Source organism: Scardinius erythrophthalmus, assembly GCF_964197995.2.
Source record: "Scardinius erythrophthalmus genome assembly, chromosome: 7".
NCBI classification, from domain to species: domain Eukaryota; kingdom Metazoa; phylum Chordata; class Actinopteri; order Cypriniformes; family Leuciscidae; genus Scardinius; species Scardinius erythrophthalmus.
The window spans coordinates 18,400,875-18,419,873 of record NC_138227.1 but is presented as its reverse complement, the minus strand read 5'-3'; the positions used below and the strand labels follow the sequence as shown (position 1 = coordinate 18,419,873).

Sequence of the window (18,999 nt, the reverse complement as noted above, 5' to 3'; positions counted from 1 at the left end):
TAGATATGACCCAGTACAATGTATATCCACAAACCTGGATGGAGGCAGAGGCCACCTGACCAGCCTGGTCAAAATCCAGCGAGACGATCTGGGAAAAGCGGCTTGCGTTATTGTTCATGGAGGTGGCACTGTTTCCAAAGGCCTCTAGGATTGTGTAGACCGCTTGCCATTTCTCAGCTGGAGGAGACACAGATTAGTATTTAACTGTTAAGGACTCCTTAATGTGACCACACTAGAAGAGAGGCTCTTGCATTCAGAGTTGAACACATGCAGATAACATCATGGCCTCTTTAATGGTATAGTTGATGAGCACTGTAGTCTTCATTAGGTCATTATTGACCAAGCAGGGGCTGAGCAGGCCTTGATGACGGCTAATTATCAGAGTGCTTTAGTGGGCATCATTAGCACAGCCCTCATCTGTCACCCTCTTCCCAGCTTTCTCACTCTCGCCACGCTGTACAAGCCCATTTCCAGTGACCACATGACACCCTTCCATTCACCCTTTACCACAGGCTGTTCAAGCTTTTCAAGCACATGGTGAAATAATATGCAGATAAAAATGGAACTGCTCAATGATATTATATTGGCCAAAATTAGCAATTCTTAAGGTATATTGTTTTTCAAGGCTCGGGTGAGTGGGTGAATGGGGTTGGTGGGTTGGTGGGTGGGTGGGTGAATGGGTTATTGAGTGTATGTGTAGGTGAATGGGTGTGTGGGTTGTTGAGTGAATGGGTCGGTGGGTGAATGGGTGGGTGGGTGAATGGCTGGGTGTGTGGGTGGGTGGGTCAGTGGGTGAGAGGGTTGGTGAGTGGGTGGGTGGGTGAATGGATGGGTGGGTTAATTGGTGGGTGAGTGAATGTACCAGTAAAAATCTTTCCGGTGCTGCCGGCGATGGACACCAGGTACTGGACTAAATGCTGGCTGTTTGTGGTCTTGCCACTGCCACTCTTTCCCAGAAGCACAATGGACTGGTCCTGTCTTGTTGTCAAAAGGTTTCGGTAGGCAGATTGGGCTACTGCATATATATGAGGGGCTGTGTCCTCCCGTCGACAGCCTTTGAACATGTGCATCACCTGAAATGACACAGAGAAAAAATAAACTTATAACGCACCCGAAAATCATTAGGCCAAGTTAATAATCTAAGAATCTTAATGTGTTACAGAGCATTTATTTTCTGTACAACAGAAAAGTCAATAATGAAAGCCTCAAATGTAAACCCATAAACATAAATTTTCCAATGAAAGGAAATCAATAGCGGTTAATTTGAAAAGAAAGTTGGTGCGAATGTCTCTCAGGCACAAGTACAATAACATCTCATATATATCATAGTTTCAGCTATTAGGACAGATACTTACTTAATTAGGACAGATGACCAAAAGAATTGCGCTTCTGGATTGCGAAAAAATTTATGTCTGGTACTTTATCTTGCATGAAATCCAATAAAGCTCATTAGCAGCTTTCTGCTGCCCATTTCCTATTGCGTTTAACCAATGAAGGGTTGTGGGGTTGTATAAAATATAGTACCCTTAAAGCATTGCTGCCACAGTGAATAGCTCCGTCCATAATCACATACTGTCGTGAAATAATGCATTTAATTAAGAAATAGATGGTTATGTGAGTATTTTCCACCTTCTGTCACATGAATATTCTGTATTCGGATACTATATAGTAGAGAAGTAAGCTAATTTGGATGCGAGGAGTGTTAAAGATAACATGCAAGGGCTCTCACCTTCTCCGAGTACATGGAGGGGGCGCTGATAGGGTTGATGATCACCATGTTGGGTCCAGCATGTGTATGGTTTAGGTTTCCTCCATAGCGCTGGCGCAGAGAATGCATGACACTGGACTCATTCAGATAGACCAGAGCTGCCAAGTCCTCGCAGCGGTCAAATGACGGCGGGTTCGCCTGGGTTGAGGGGTTTAAAATGTTAAAGGTCATAAATTGCAAGAAAGCAAGAATGGGAAGAGTCGAAATATTCCTTAATATGGCAACAAAAAAAAAGAGAGTGAGAGGTTTTAAATTGAGGTGCCTCAACCATAATAGCCTCAAGACTTCATGCCAAGTGTTTAATGCAATTTAAAACTTGTCAAGCTCAACTCTGGATTGAGCTTTGCAATTCATTGAACAGATGGTTCAAAAGCTTGATTTGAGGTCAGCCTTGACATTATGGAAATCATCAGCTTCAAGATGGCCTTCACCGGGGGGTATGCAAATTAAGCGACTGTGCCAGGCAGGAAGTGAATCAATAATATCTCCCAACATATGTCTCATCAAGGCTTAATAGTACAAACTCTGAAAATGGCAGCGCTGACCTCCCAAACTATTCTATTAGACTTGAATGTGTCTATATTAGTCAATTTGTCCATTAAAAAAAATTGGGCCAAATCCCACCTGTTTCTCTATGACCCATATCCTGTCTTCAATTTCTCCCACCCTCGGCATGTACCCAGGGCCCACCTGTGCATGTCTAACCCTCTGGAATCAGGCCAGATAGAAGCAGAGTTCTGCAAATAATCCTGTGGACGAGCCCTGCGAACCTTAAGGTTCATTAAAATACACATCTATTCTGGTTTTGAATCCACAGTGCCACGGTGAAAGGAATCATTGTTTTCCATCGCAAGTCTGCAATCTGAACTGTAAGTGATGAAATTAGATGAGATCGTGCAGTGCATGTTTTCTATTCTATTTCCTAGCAGCACTCAAAAACCAGCACAGCATGACTGGTGTAGTAAGCAGGTCAGTGTTTCCCATACATTGATTTATTTGTGGAGGCCAGCCCCATTCGTCAAGTAGAATGTGTGTCTTTAATATCGTGTTTTGCGCCATTGATGTCAAACAAACTAAAAGTGTGTCCATATCAAATCACAAAAAACTGTCTGACTGCGCTGCACAAAGAGAAATTGCATTATTAGCTCCACATCTCAGTCAGTTCGCAGTGAATGAATACAGACTGTGAACTTAATCTGTGCATGTGCTGAGTTTAGCGTGCATTTGGGAATATAACGGGCACCAGTTAAGCATTATTTTCACATTTGCATAGTTGACAATTACAGCATTTCACTAGATTTGTAATGGGATACGTTTGTAGACTTGTTTTCCGCCAAAATAAAAGCTTGGTCCACCTACCACAGTTTCTATGAGTTTTACAAAATCCTGTGGGTAACACTGCAGTATGATTAAGTCTAACAAATCATACACTGAATCTCTTCAGAGTTAGAATCAGATAGAATCTTGGACTCACTGAATCAGTCATTTTCAACTCAAAATGAAGCAAGAACTGTTTGTTTGTGAAACAAATCGTAATAAATCATATTTTAATTATAATAAAAACATGAAACGGAAATAGTGAAAAATGCACGGATGAATTGTTCACAATAAGATCTATAACCTTCATTTAGATGGACACAATAAGCCTGCAAAACTGACCTTTTCTACATCATCCTCGTCCACGTCCAGTACTGTCCCATCATGCTCCAGTTTGATTTTTACTTTCCCCTCTGGTAGACTGCCTGTCTCTGTCTTCACCACTGTAGCTGTGAGAATACCAGAGAACATAATAAATGTTTTTATTTCTGAGTAACTGCACAAAACATCACTGTGGAACAAAATTACAATAGACTACTAATATTGTAGTGCTGTTAAATCACTCCTTAATTTAATAGTTATGAATCTCGCATTAAGTTAAAAATGACCGAAAATCTAAAAATGGACTATTTCCTTTCTTAATAAATGTCCCTGGTGTTATTTTATGCAAAACGTAAGTGCACAATAGAAAATGTTTCCATAGTCTTTCATTGAAATGTAATGTTCTCCATCTCTAAAATGACTCTCTCTTCTACTCTAGCTGAATATTCTTATTCACACAGGAGTTAAATGAGCAGAGAATGCCATTTCATGTTGTCTTAAACTTAAAATAACACAGTTTGAGTGATACAGAGTTCAATTTGCATGGTTTTTGTACTAACCGAGAGAGAATCCATCCTTGTGGACCAGCCACACTTTCTCCGAGCCATACCATGCTTGCTCTGCAGCTATCTGCTCCTCTGTTTTCACCTGTGAAGAGACCAACACCAGCCATTAATGGTGAACAACTCATTATTTGTGACTTTACACAGGCTTTTGACCAGAAACATCACCAACGCTTCAAATCCACAGCATGCATTAGTCCACACTTATGGGAAAAGGACTGCTATCACTTAATGACACAAAAATGGTATTTTAACCCTGATCTGAGACGTCTGCTAACAGAATAACTATTAAGGTAAAAACAGGTCCCAGATCAGCCAAAAAGAGCATTGTTTCCCAACATCTATAGTGGGAAATAAGCTTGAAATGCTGTGGGCTGTCATGCAAGATGGGGTGAGTTGAACCGCAGGTGTAGATGAAGCCAACTCGGGCTTCAAATGATGGATGGGGTCAGATTACAAGCCCAATGTTCTGGTTGTCTGGGCATGTCTGATTCCACTGCACTCATGCTTGACCTACACACATGGGTCTGAACATGAACTCTACCACTGTGAAGGGCTGACAGTGAGAGATAGTATATCAGTTGATCCATTGATGGGATGGAGTTGTATTCCAGTTCACATGCGTCTATCCTGATGTTTGGTTAGTATACAATGTTATGATTGTAGATAAACCAGTACACTCTACAAGTACAGTGGCACATGAGAAGGGTAGGAAACACTACAGCACAACCACTGTCAGTGCAAGTTAATAACAATCCAATGCTATTAAAATGTTAGATGAACCCATATTACTATTTGCCAGACTGTCTGTTTTGCTGTTATGTTTTTCCATCTGAGTGTCTCATAATTATGGGCTCTACAGCTGGGGTCTTTGTGTTGTCGATGAAATGGGATGGGTGCGAACACAACACTCCACAACACAAGGGCAAGTTTGACAATAGGTCAAGGGTGGGATTAGGCAGGTGAACTACAGTACACACACAGCAGAAAGCAGACCTTAGGCTGGGCGGCAGCAGCATGGTCTGCCTTTAGGATTGCCACGGGATCCTCCTCCACCTGTCCCTGTGAGACGGCAGGCCAGCATGAGGGGGCAAGAGCAGCGTTAGACATCATAACACTTTATAATGTGCATCTCTCAAAAACACACTCATTTATCAATTTAATAGCCTGCCCCAGCTCCACACAGAGCATCTAAAGCATCCTGTGAATAAAAAGGGTTATTGATCATGTGATATAAGGCACTGATTACACTCTGGGAGGTAATGGGTATGAAATAAACATTCAGCAGGGAGAATCTCATAAAACCTGCCAAGAATAGGTCATAATTAACCTATATATATATATATATATATATATATATATATATATATATATATATATATATATATATATATATATATATATATATATATATATATATATATATATATATATATATATATATATATAATATGTAATAATTATATATAATTACATGCAATTATGCATAATTTCATGTGATTCACCCATGTAGTAGATTTCTACATCTGCATTGAATTATATTATTAAAGTTCCACATGGTGTATGAGAGTATAGATATTAAAAATGAAATAAGAATCTCTGAAAATATACGATTGATACAAACAACAACAGCATGGTTACACAACACACAGAGGTGATGCAAGGTGATGTAAGGATTTATAAAGACACTATGTTAGTGATATGAGGCAATGCATAAATTAGATAATGTTCAGAGCCTGAGGCATGAGACAGCAACAGGCAAAGCTCATAAATCAAAGTCTTCAATCAGAAGGCTTATCCACTGCTGTTCACTTATAAGTTGATCATCTGGACAGCAGAAGCAAATTCACTAACATATTGCCCTAATTTTTTTTCATTCAGTTACAGCTAACACTGAGCCACCATGCGCTGCAAAAACACTGGCTTAAAATGATCATTCATAAGCAATGAACAAGCAGGCAATCCTTATATCAAAGATAAGATATGCAAACAATGGGGTTCAGTTAGCCAAACTACCAACATATTTATCATTTATCAAGTCATAAATCTTGATAGAAAATGTAAACATCAATTTTTGGTACAAAAAAGTTGATAATGCAAACACAAAAGCATAGTCATGAATGAGGGTGGGGGGGTGAGTTAGAAAGAGGAACAGAGGGCTTACACTCCAACAGGCCACACGAGCACACACTCCGGCCAAGCCATGGAGGGGCACAGTGGGGGAAGAGCCCTGTACCTGAGACGACGCAGAGGCACTGGCCACAGGTTCCAGCTACACCAGCCAGCCAAACAATCACAGTCAGCCACAGAGACCGCAGTGGATGAGAGAGAGAGGTAAAGATGAGACATGTACCCACAGATGAAAGGACAGCAGGCACATGGAGGTGAGATGGGCATGCCTGAACCATAAAAACCTGTTTGCTAGATACTAAAGTTGTAATGCACCACATAGCAAATGGAAAAAGTGCATGAAATTGTGATAAATAGGACAGGACCGGTAATAAAAAAAGACATGGGGTTTAAGAGACTTATCAAAAACAACAGCCTTTAAGCTCAGTAGACATCAGAGCAGAGGGCTGAGCTACAGAGTTTTAGAAGTATTTCAGAGAGGAAAAAACATCTATTTGGTGGGTCTTGTAATATCAGAGCAACCCATAATACATAAAACAATACAAGCTCTACTCCAAAACCTAGTGAGTTGCCTTGTAGTAAACTCTCTACATAGGCAGCTACCCTCTAAGAGAGCATCCTAAAATGATGTCTTGAAAATGATTGAATTGAAACCCTCTATATGAGGCAGCAATGGTCACTCAAACAACATACAAATAGCACATAGAGAAAACGTAGCTTGGCATCACCATATGTCACTAAGCTAACCATGCTCTATGCACAAAAAAATACATGGCATAAATACAAAGTTGGGTAAATAGTTTTTAAATGTTTTTCTTTCTTTTTTTTAAATGAACATTAATTTTATTCTGAAAAATACAAATATTAAGTGTTTCTCTTTAAAACTGTCTGCCATTTTTAATTGGGGTTCTATTTTAAATTTTAACTTCTCTACTTTAAATTTTAATTAAATCTTTTTGTTTAACAGGATCAGAAACCATTGGGGGATAAAACACTACACAAATCGTCAGATGTTTTTTTGTTTTAGGCTAGCTTGTTTAAAACTTTGCCTACAGCTATTTTTAAAAAGGATTTTTGGAACTGCATTCAGTGTCTAGCTAGGCAGTTCACTAGAGTTTGGAATGAAGCCATAAATTATTTTTAAAGAGACAGAGTTAAGAATCATTAGATGTGAAGGCACTATGTAGTCACTATGCTCACATTAATGTCCTTAAAATCCCTTTTCCTCATTAACAATGTAGTGTATTAAACTATTTCCCCATGAGTCAGCATAAACACTTTCAGGCTTTAAAGTGCTTTATTTATAGGCCTACAGCCAGTGCAGTGAGAGACACATACTGGATAAAGCATTTTAGCGAGAGAGAGAGAGAGAGAGAGAGAGAGAGAGAGAGAGAGAGAGAGAGAGAGAGAGAGAGAGAGAGAGAGAGAGAGAGAGAGAGAGAGAGAGAGAGAGAGAGAGAGAGAGAGAGAGAGAGAGAGAGAGAGAGAGAGAGAGAGAGAGAGAGAGAGAGAGAGAGAGAGAGAGAGAGAGAGAGAGAGAGAGAGAGAGAGAGAGAGAGAGAGGGAGAGGAATGAAGCAGGAATGAAGACAAGATAAGTGAAGAGAGGAAGAGGAGGAATGGATAGGCATTACAGATGCAGCGAAGATCCTCTCCAGCCGTCTCTGTGCTTCATCAGTGGGACTCAGTGGCGGACTCTCCTATAGGTCAGACCACCAAGAAGAGGTGAGTCTAACTCAGACTATGCACATGACTTTGTTATTGAGAAATGTTATGTAAAGTAGCCAACACCAATTTATTCAAAGGATAAATTGTGAAAGCACTACACAGAACCTGGTTGAAAGCAAGCAAAGTCACAAGTGTTTATGTTAGCCATGCTGCATTCCCTTCCTGGAGAACTTAACAGGCATGTTTAACCACTGCAGAGCATGAACACACCTTTTTAGACAAGGTTGGTAGAGTGGGTTTAGAAATGCTTCCAGGAGAAGGTCTCCCAGCTGGAGTTGGTGGAATACGTACGGCCGTCTTCACCTTTACATATCACATCCAAACCACACACAGTGTCACAAAAGTCAAGTCGTTTAAGGGATTGACGTCAGTAACCATGCAACCAGACACAAATTAGTTCACCAGTTTCTTCTGGTCTTAAATTCCATGTATAGAACCAAACCAACCATCCAACGTCCACAACACTATACTGTATTGAACACAAGTTCAAGCATCTAATCGCAATAGACGTGAAGGACTATAATACATTAAGAGCTCGCTCAAGTTCTGGGGAGCTAAACCATTTAGTGCTTTGTAAGTAATCAGCAATATTTTCAAATTTATACAGTGTTTAATAGGGAGCCAATGCAGTGTTAACAGAACTGGGCTAATATGGTCATACTTCCTGGTTCTAGTAAGAAGTTAGAACTCTAGCTCAGGAGAAGAGTGCTGTCACACAACTAAAATCCCAGTTCAACCACACTTCAGAGAGCTACAAACCACAAGGAAACATGCAGGTAAAGTGTTTTGAGCAAAAAAAAAAAGAAATGCAACCAGCTAAAATTTGAGCAACTTGCTCATTTACAGAGAATATGAGGTGGAACACAGTAGTACTAGTGGGTACACGGCATACACATTAGTGCACTCCTCACACAGCAATCCATGCAGCCAAGTAATCACTGTGATCAATACCTCTGGTTTCTTCATAGACATCTGTTTATGTGTTGGAATGAACCCTGATGGAGGGGCAAATGGATCTGTTTTGAGGGCGGGGGGGTTAAGGGTGTTGGATTTAACAGGAGCGGTTGGAGCAAAGTTAGCAGCTGGGACAGCAGGTGTAGAACTGGGGATATGGGGCAATGTTTTGGGATCTGGAATAGGAGCTGAAGGTGGAGAAACGGTAGGAGCTATAGGAACAAATCCAGAAGGCGTCATAGGAGAAGGTTTTGGAGCAGGAATAAAGCCTGCTGGAGGGGAAAGAGAAGGTGGTTTTGAGATTGGGACAAATCCTGGGGGTTTTGGTGTAGGAACAAATCCTGATGGGGGAGAGAGTGGATTGGGTTTGGAGGCTGGGATGAACCCTACTGGTGGTGAAACAGGAGACTTATGTGTAGTTGAGGTAGTAGCAGAAGCTGAAGTCTGTTGCTCTAGTTTTAGAGCCTGGGAGGCCTCTAGTTTCGGCAAAGTTTTATTCTGTGCTGGTTCAGAAATGTCCTTCTCTTCAGACTTCTCTACAGGTTTCACATCCTCTTTTTCATCAGGCTCATTATTGCGGATCCGATGACGAGGTTCCCTGGTCCTGCCTCGTGTCATCAAGTTAGTCAGTCCAGCAGAGATGTCATCTCTTTCTTCCTTCTTTATAGTATCATGTTTGAAGGAGAACACAGGCACTTTCACGACTTTTGGTACAGATGCTGGTTCAGGTTTTGGTGGTTCTAAAACTGGTTTAGGTGGTTCCGGGGACATGGTTGCAGGGATTGTTGCTCTGTCTTCTTCAGTAGGAAGTACCCTCCTAACCACCCTGCGCACCACCTTCACCACCTTCTTACGGGTCCCACCCTGCAAGTCCTCTGTGAGCTCTGGCTGGCTGGCACTTGCAGTAGTCTTGACACTACCATTGAGAGCACCATTCACTTTGCTTTCTCCATTCACAAAAGGTTCAGGACTCAAGGGAGCTTGAGAAGGCTCAGGGCTTTTGAAGCGCTCCGGCATCTTGGGCACTTCAGACAACTTCCTGGTCGCCATCTTATCTCTGTTGGGTGAGGGGCTCTTGACCCGCCTGAATTGAGACTGGGACTGGACCTCTGTAGTTGTGTCCCAAACAGACTGAGGACTCTTGGCACGTAGTAGGCCTCTGCCAGGTTCCAGGCTCGGCACTGACTGGGAGCGGCTATTCAGGCTGCCATCGCTGTCAGACTACTCATCCGACAGACACATGTACAAAAGTCAGTGAGGAAGGATAGAAAGATATTCAATCACTGAGAAGACAAACCAATAGCTAAATCAATATATAACACTTTAAATTACATTCAATCTCAAAATACTCAACCAACAGATCATGTAATGCTGTCTTGTTCCCATCTACGTATTCCTGATTAATTTGCTGTTCTATGATTAGGGCCACTTGGCACCACTGATGGTAGAGTAAAAAGATCTCAGAATCTTTAGAACTCTCTTGGGAAATGAAACTTCTTCAGATGACTGTCTTCCAATAGTAAATTTAATGCTGTAAATATTGTCTCTTGTCACCAAAAAAAAAAAAACACTTGTCTACCAAACACAAACTAGGAGAAAGGGAAGTAGAATGCAGGTTTCTATTGTCATATTATACAATCGCTTTGTATGCAGTCGAGAACCGAGATTGCAAAGGTGAACTATCACATAAACATACTTCACTTTTTGCTCTTAAAAATTCTGCACACAGCACTTCTCCAAGCATGCATTGGTACAATCAGACTGAAAGTACACTCAGACTGAAAGTACACCCCATCTTGCTGTGTATTATGAGATATTCTGCATAGACAATGTTCATCTGTCCATCTTTTGCACATAGCTCACTGCTGCCCAAGCTATTTTACTCTACAATATAAACACCATGTATTTTACTAGAAACTTACAGCTTTCAAATGTAAATTTCTACTATTAAAAAAAGGAACAGAAATGAAAGCTTCAGGCTGTTGTCAAAAAAAATCCACTCTAACACTTCAAATCATACTGAGGCAGAATTTTGATTAAGATTAAGGTGCTTTGGTGATATTTAGGAAGTTTGTTTAACCAGGCTCTTTATTTAACCACCGACCTCTCACTCAAAGCATAGCGTGTGGTGTGCACTTCTGCACATCAATCAACAGCTTAAAGAATTGAACAACTCCTCTATTTTCAAGCCAACATAACACCATTTAGAGGTAGATTACTATGCAGCAGGTGTGACCGTGAGGAATCAATGGTCCATATAAATAAAAGATGTTAAATGATAATTTGATTATTCTTAAATACACTTTCTCTAAAATGACATTGCTGAAGCAGCCACTCAATCAGGCTTCCTGTGACAACAATTCTGCATCCTGTGTCAAAACAGAGGGACTTGGAACTGACAGCATATTATTCTGAAAATAATAACTGAAAACATGCAATTAGAGACATGTCACTCAAGGACAAATAGACAGAGTGCTTTTCAATTTCCATTTCTTCTCTTTTTATAAGTGCATCTCTTCTCTGTGAGAGCCTTAAAAAAGAGCTGTGAGACTTAATTTGTTAGTACTATGCACAATATCTTGGCACTTACATTGTCTTTTGAACTCTTGGGGATTGGCTTGTTCTCTTCTTTGATCTATAACGGTCCATGTAAAAAGGTCATTAGCATTTGATTTAGGACAGTAAGTTCATGCTGAGGCTATTATGCAGATGTGTCCCACACATTTCATGCAGGACATTTTTAAAGACCAAGATATCCAGAAAATGTAACAAATTTGAAGCCTAATAAGGCACCAGTTTGAAGTGCTTGCCATTTTAAGCAGTAGCATTAATGTACTGCTATGTTCCAGCCAGCGGCAGCTTTTCAAAATGTAATCAAAAGAGCTATGGCGGAGAGCTGGTGAACAACAGTCTACCATGACACTGAAGCACATCGGTCATTTTCACACAGTGATTCGTGTTTTCCATCTGCCCAGAACACACAAATACACACGCATACCCTGAACAGAGGCTGTTAGCAACTGTGCGGTCATGAACCGTGCACATGGCACCCTAGTACATTGCTACAGATAGATATAAAAGTGAGATCATTGGTGCATTTCATGCACACCACCCAGCTGATGTCACACAGTGTCACACAGTGCAGAAAGATGAGAATGGAAAATGGAACATCACTTTCCTTTTGCTCCCAGAAGGAAAAGCGTGATGAGAATGCCATGCTGGCAACGCTGCTGTCATGGGCTGGGCCGGGTAAGGGTTTGATGGAGGAGGGAGGGTGGGATGGAAAGATGAGTGACAGATGGAGGGACCAGCAGACAAGAAGCTGGCACAATGGATGCTGGTCTTCACAGTTATGTTATGTGAGGTCACAAACTTCAGGTAAACAAGACCCACAATGCTGGAAAGAAGAGGAGGTTCTTGGCTCTGTTGGGTAGAAAGAGATGATTAAACACACTGGACTTGCCTCAAGTTGCACATTAAGGATATTTATTTAAATATGAGATTAAAAAGGATCAAAGAGGTCAAAAGAGGGCTCAGATTGTATAGCTGCAGTCTGACTTCTGTCCAACTGAAGCCTTTTGAACTGAAATATGCCTTTTTACTATGGAACAATTAAAAATAAAATGCAATAAAAATACAAAAATACATCAGTGATATGATCTGCAAGTCAACTATGCCTCAATCCATCTAAAGAAACCATACACCCTCTGCAAATTCATATTTGTATATATTCTAATGGGGCATCATTTGCACAAAAGCACAAAAAAAGAATATAGCACTCACATCATTTGGACTATTTTATAGTACTTAGTTGTTCTTTTGGAAGGTTGAAAGCCCCTTAGACACTTTCATTTTTTTAAACTTTCATTTTAATTTTTTGAGTTCCACACAACAAAGTTATTCAGGTTTGGAAATAAATGAGGATGAGTAAATGACAGAATCTTCATTTTGGTTGAAATTGCCACATTGCCAGAGAGCTTTTGTTTGTAAACACAAAGCAGTTTCACTTCATTGTCACCACACTGTACGCCATCAGCTGTATGGATTACTCTGGGATCTCCCTGGGCTTGTCGAATGTAGCTGCCGTCCTCTAACTCTATATCCAGATCACCACTCTGAACTCCCCTAAAGCCCCTCATGCCACCACTGACCCTTCTCCAGGCCTTCCAGCCATCAGACACACTGCATCTATAAAAAGTTACCCGTGGAATGCTTATCTGTTAACAGAGCACTGTGATACTGACAGCACAGACTTTTTTTAAGAGCAGACATGGGCAAGAAACTGCCCACATGGCCATATCATAATACACACAACAAGCTAGCAGCACAAACAGTAACAAATAGATAACTTTGCGTTAACAAATTGATTTAAAATAAACAGCGACAACATTTTTTACATACAATAATACCAAAACTATGTTTCATCCTGTTGTAAAGGCAGAAACCAAAGGATTAAGATTCTCTTAAATATTCTATTCTCATATGCAAAAAAAAATCAAAAATATATAAATAATATTAATAATAATAATAAATGATAAAGGTTAAAATAATATATTATTATTATTATCATTTATAATAATAATAATAATAATAAATAATTGTATTATTATTATAAAAACAACAGCTATTATTATTATTATTATTATACCTATTATTATATAGCAAGATTACAACCACAGAAACACTGATTATGGCTAAATCTGTTAGCTAGAGAATCACTGAAAACCAAAAATAAAGCTAACAGCCCTATTTTTTCCCAACAGGAAAAAAACACCAACTGGATACATTTCTAGTAACAACTATTAAATTTGAATTAACGGTGTTAATATGATAAAATACCTCATTTGTCCATGTATAGCAAGACTATCCAGAGCATATATAAATGAAAGTGGTCTTATCACTCAACACAGGACTGATAGACTTGAACAGCTTTTATTCTAGATGTTTCTCGAGGACACAAAAGGATGGAATTAATGCCACAGCCAATTTAGGCTTTTATGGAGATTAAACGCAATCCAGCCAACAAAATTAAATTTACTTCCTGAAACTAATTATAATTCAACTGAGAAATGAAGAAAACTACACCGAAACACAATAAATACAAACCAGCAACAGCAATTTAGCCTAACAAAAGAGACATAATTGAACAGCTGAAGGTTTATGGCCACATCAATAAAACCTTCTGCAGACTGTGAAAGCATATGATCCAATGACTGTATACACAAAATAACCCACTGACTTCATCTATCAAACACTCAACAGTCACAGAACAGTTCAAAAGCGTACGAAAAAAGCCACACAAGTTCAAAAATAAGACCCATTTGAAACATTCATCTCAAAGAGTACAATGACCAAAACCTAATAGCACTACCTTTTTCCACAAGAGCAAACCAACTCAAACAAAAGCCTCTATTGAGCTTGATGGACTTCAGCACTTAACCTCAAAATGCCAATCCAGCACTCCATTCTAGTCTCAAAGTACCAAATTACACTGCACAATCCAAACAAACCAGCCATATTAACATACTACAGTACAAGAAAACCCTTACTTGAATTCACGTGAAATCGCAAAACTAATTGAATTTTGCATTAGCACTAGCTAGCCCGGTCATTGCTCCCAGCGTGCCATCACACTCAAGCCTAAAAATAAGCGACAGAGCAGGCCCGAGTCCAGACTGCAGCAGAACTCTGAGCCAACAGACTCCTCCACAGGTCTAGATCTACAGATTCCCCCATCCAGGGCCATGAGCAACGCCTGCTGCCTTACCTGAGATCCTCTGCAGCAGCTCCAAACAGTTACCGTTGCTCCCTTACCAAGGTCAGAGTGGAGCGGCAGACGAAAGCGGCGAGATGCATTAATGTGTGTGTTCGAGACAGAGAGAGAGTCCTGAGAACCAGTAGTCTCATGTCACACTAACCGGCAGCCTTTTGAGAGGTGCAAAGCGATAGGCTATTCCTGACGCTGCTCTGTCAGAGAAGGAGGAGGAGAGAGACAGCTGTCGGGGTAGAGGGTCGAGAAGAGGCTAAAAATAAAAAAACCAAAGTACCACCGCTGCAACACTCCTGCTTTCTCCCCACCCCCAAAAATGTAGGCTGGGAGATGGACAGCTCTGCTGTTGCTTCTCCTGCTCAGCTGCTCCAGAGCAAACGTTGGTCCAGTGCAGGCGTGCACATGTGAGGGTGTCTGCTGGTTTCAAAGAACGCAGGTCGTGCCGAAGCTGGTGCAAACTTTGTTGTTGGAAGTTGCAGAGCGAGCATCAAGGCCTTGAGCGCTGGCTTAGCGTTTCTCTTCTCTGAGAGATACAGAGGTGTAGGGCGGAGAGGGGAAACAGAGGAGAAAAACAGAAGCGCTGAGAGAGAAGGTTGAGGAAATGACGCAAGGCCTTGGCACTTCCTACACAGTCATTTCAAAAGCGCAGAGCACACTGGAAATAAAAGCTGCCGTGGCTTAACACCTAATGAATACACATGTATATCAGTGTAAGAGCTGAGCACCATAGACTGATTCCACCAAAGACACCATGTGCCTTTCTCTCCACTGTAAGTTTTAAAGAATATCTCACACTCTTTTATGTGACTGGAGACTGGAGCTGTCAAAAAATGACCAAATAGTAGTCCATGAGGCTTACAAGTTTGGGGTTGAGACTTTTAAAATGATAAAAAGTGACAGTTAAGACTTTATTAACATTGTTACAAAAATATATATTTCAAATAAATGCTGTTCTTTCAAAGAAAGACTGATATCAAAGAATCTTGATTGTATATGCCTGATGAAGGTCATGAGACCGAAACGTTGCTAATAAATATTTCTTGATACTTTTAAGTATTGATAGTGTGCAGGATTTCCTTGTTTTTTAGACTTTTGACTTTTTTGGTATTCTCTCCTACGCACCTATCTATTACCTGCAGGTGTGTGATGGTAATTGTTAATTTAAAGAATGTATCAGGTTTTCACAAAAATATTAAGGTGCACAACTGCTTTTAACATTCATAATAATTAGAAGTTCATTCTTGAGGAGCAATTCAGCATATTGATTTCTAAAAGATCATGTGACACTTAAGACTAGAGTAATGATGCTGAAAATTCAGCTTTACCATCACAGGAATAAATTACTTATTTTAAAATATATTCATATAGAAAAAAAATTTTTAATTGCAATAATATTTCACGATATTACTGTTTTTACTGTATTTTTGATCAAATAAAAGCATAAATATGTATAAAGAGTAAAAGAGAATAGTTTAGTATATTTTTATGGTGTTTTTTTAAACATATGATAGCGTTCTAATTTTTGTTTCTGTTGTTTCTGTTAATGGTAGAAAGTAATTGAATTAAAGTGTTTTGATATTATTTGTATGCAAGTTTGTCAAAGTAAAATAAAGAAAAATAATGAATCTCTGTTCAAAGCATTTCTTCCTAAAGCAACAGGAAACTGCAGCGCACAGCTGAGCTCAAACTGTTCTGCACTGTTCATGGTCTCAGCCAAGAATCATGGCCAAAATCAATCATATCCTCTATGCAGAGAGGTGGGGGAGTGCCTTTTCATAGCTGTAACATCACAACCTGCCACTAGAAGGCAAAACTTCAATTCTCGCTATATTGGCATTCACGCTTACAAGCACAAGAGGGCGCAGTAGCCCTTCTTAAAAGTAGCCTGAAGCCAGCAGTGGTCAACACACCCTGTCAAGGGAGGCTGATTGTTTTCACCTCTTTTCATAGTGTACTTTTCACTCCCGCTATCATTTTCCAGGTAGTGCACACAATAGCTTGGAGATTGGGTGTCGTGTATCGCATACAGAAATCTCCCTGCAGGAGACAGAGGAGGTGATGGGACAGGCTCTGCAGATGGTGCTGGTACAGGCCTGTGGCGGCTCGGGCTCGGGGTGTGGTGCAGGGAGTCTATGCTATGGCACGTCCTGAAGAGGACACAGCACGCCCACAATGTGTCTGTGTGGTGGATTAAAAGACCACTATGGCGGCATGCACGGCTGTGTGGGAGAACACGATGAGGGGGGAGGGAGAAACAGACCGAAGCAGAGCTGACACTGCAGGCCGATCTGGGGAAGAGACAGAGAGGAAGAGGAGAGGAATGTGAGCTATGAGGCTGTCAGCCCAGGATAATGAGAAGAGTATGCAACACAGAACAGCCAGGAACAAACGAGAACACTCTCACCTCTGCCCAAAACTGTCATGCACTCTGTCAGCACCGGCAGGACAATGACAATGTCAGCATGCACTCTGATCCCTGAAGAGCTCTCTAACCCTTGATTCTATCCCAACCAGAGATTCAGCAGAACATTGAACTTGAAGATTTTATTAATATGATATAAAGTGCTGAAATGCATTTCCATTTATCATTATTGTCTATATTGCCTATTTATTGATGTATCACTATCAAGTATGAAAGAGTATATAAAAATAATATATATACACATATTACTATTCACAAGTCTGAAAGAATGAAATTAATACTTTTATTCAGAAAAGACATTAAATTAATCAAGTGTCAGTAAAAAGACATTTATAATCTTAGAATATACAGTATATATATATTTTAAATAAATGCAGTTTTTTTATTCATCAAAGAATCTTGGAAAAAAATTTAGCATGGTTTTCACAAAATATTAAGCAGTACCACTGTTTTAATTAGAATAAAACGAATTAATAATAAGAACAGCTGTTAGCAGATCAGCATTTTGAATTATTTCTGAAGGATCATGTGACACTGAAGAAGACTGGAGTAATGATGTCAAAAATTGAGCCTTGGCATCACAGGAATAAATTACTTTTCAAAATATATTAAAACAGAAAAGTTATTTTAAATTGTAATATTTTACAATATTACTGTTTTACTGAATTTTTGTTCTAATAAATACAGCCGTGGTGAGCAGACTTCTGAAACACCCGAAATTTATATATACAAATATATAGTAGTTATTAAATCTTAATCATTTACATTGGAACGCAGGAAGAGTTATAAATTATTAATATCAGACTCATGCCCAATAACAACTAAAATGAACTCCTGCACTTGATTGGAATGTGATGCCTGTAATGCAAAAAATTAGTTTTTGATGAAAAAATATCTTGAAAGATATTGCAAAGGTTCACGTGTAAAAGATAGACATGTCATTTCTAAGTACACTCTTGGGATCAAGGTCTTGGAAAACCAGAGTGAATCCAGGCACAAAAAGCTAAGCTAAGATGGACCAGCAGGTCTCAGTCCAGCCATCAAGCAAGCTTACAGGTCATGCTTTATGGTACATTATTTGCTACAGAGCAAACCGATATATTTTCAGGGACAATGTTTCCCCAATGAAGGCCCTGACTGATTTCATCAAAATGCACATGGTCAAGATTTAATTTAAGGGATATAGATTGAAAAAGCTTTAGATTTAATACAGAGGCTGATATCTAGAAGTCATGAGGATCAATTTTACTATATAATCTTGCATAATGCCCAGAGAAATTACAGTGGCACTAGTAAAAACCACATAAGTGGGTTATGCTCACACACACACTCCACACTCCAACTCACTCAGACAAATCCTCTATATCATACATGCAAATCATCTTACTGTCTCCAGAAACTGAGATAAACGCATTAATCACAGCCCAGACGGTACATAATCCCCTCAATGCAAGAAAACACACGTCCACAGGAAAAAAAATAGACATGATGGCCAGTCCTGAGGGTGACTGTACAGAGCTCAGCAGACCTTGTCAAAGATGCTGACATCAACCTGAGTCATGCAAGAGAAGCTTATAGCCAGAAATAACTCTGTAAAACACAGCAGTGATAGCTTGAGGGGGTCGAAGGTAGAATAGGAGGGAAAGTATAGTTTAAAAAAAATAAATGATGAGTAATTTATAAGGAGGAGGTACCTGCTGCAGCATCAGTCCATATAGAGAGAAGAAAGAGTGTATGTAGAAAAGACAAGAGCATCTGAGAGTCCAGTCTAGAGATGGGAAACACACATACTGCCCACCCTTACAGAACCAATATCAACATTGGCCTCATTTTCCCCGATCATTACTGCAGGACATCCTCATTACCAAAAGATTCCTGGAGGAAGTGAACTCAAGACTGGGCAGCAAGGTTAAACATCCATCTTCTCTCCTGCCGTCCCAGCAACTGCAAACTTAAATGTGACCTCAGATGGGAGAGACACAACAACTGGCATGCACAAGGCACTGATATCTTACACTTGATGAACG

General features: G+C 39.9%; 1 protein-coding gene across 11 annotated transcripts in view; it reads right to left on the bottom strand.

Moving 5' to 3' along the window:
- myo18ab (myosin XVIIIA b) overlaps positions 1-18,999 on the bottom strand; it is a 111,165-nt gene that overhangs the window by 63,722 nt on the left and 28,444 nt on the right. For 6 of the 11 annotated variants that reach the window (XM_081370630.1, XM_081370633.1, XM_081370640.1 and 3 more), the window contains exons 1-13: positions 14,548-14,862; positions 11,961-12,203; positions 11,371-11,417; positions 8,778-10,001; positions 8,037-8,129; positions 7,733-7,798; positions 6,206-6,241; positions 4,966-5,031; positions 3,967-4,054; positions 3,428-3,534; positions 1,730-1,906; positions 863-1,073; positions 35-177 (exon numbers count right to left, since the gene is read on the bottom strand). In XM_081370630.1, coding sequence (XP_081226756.1) covers positions 35-177; positions 863-1,073; positions 1,730-1,906; positions 3,428-3,534; positions 3,967-4,054; positions 4,966-5,031; positions 6,206-6,241; positions 7,733-7,798; positions 8,037-8,129; positions 8,778-10,001; positions 11,371-11,417; positions 11,961-11,997 — 2,295 coding nt within the window. In that variant the 5' untranslated portion in view covers positions 11,998-12,203; positions 14,548-14,862. Of the gene's footprint in view, positions 1-34; positions 178-862; positions 1,074-1,729; positions 1,907-3,427; positions 3,535-3,966; positions 4,055-4,965; positions 5,032-6,205; positions 6,242-7,732; positions 7,799-8,036; positions 8,130-8,777; positions 10,002-11,370; positions 11,418-11,960; positions 12,204-14,547; positions 14,863-18,999 lie in introns of those variants that run through there. The other 5 variants (XM_081370638.1, XM_081370639.1, XM_081370632.1 and 2 more) reach the window with 3 other exon arrangements.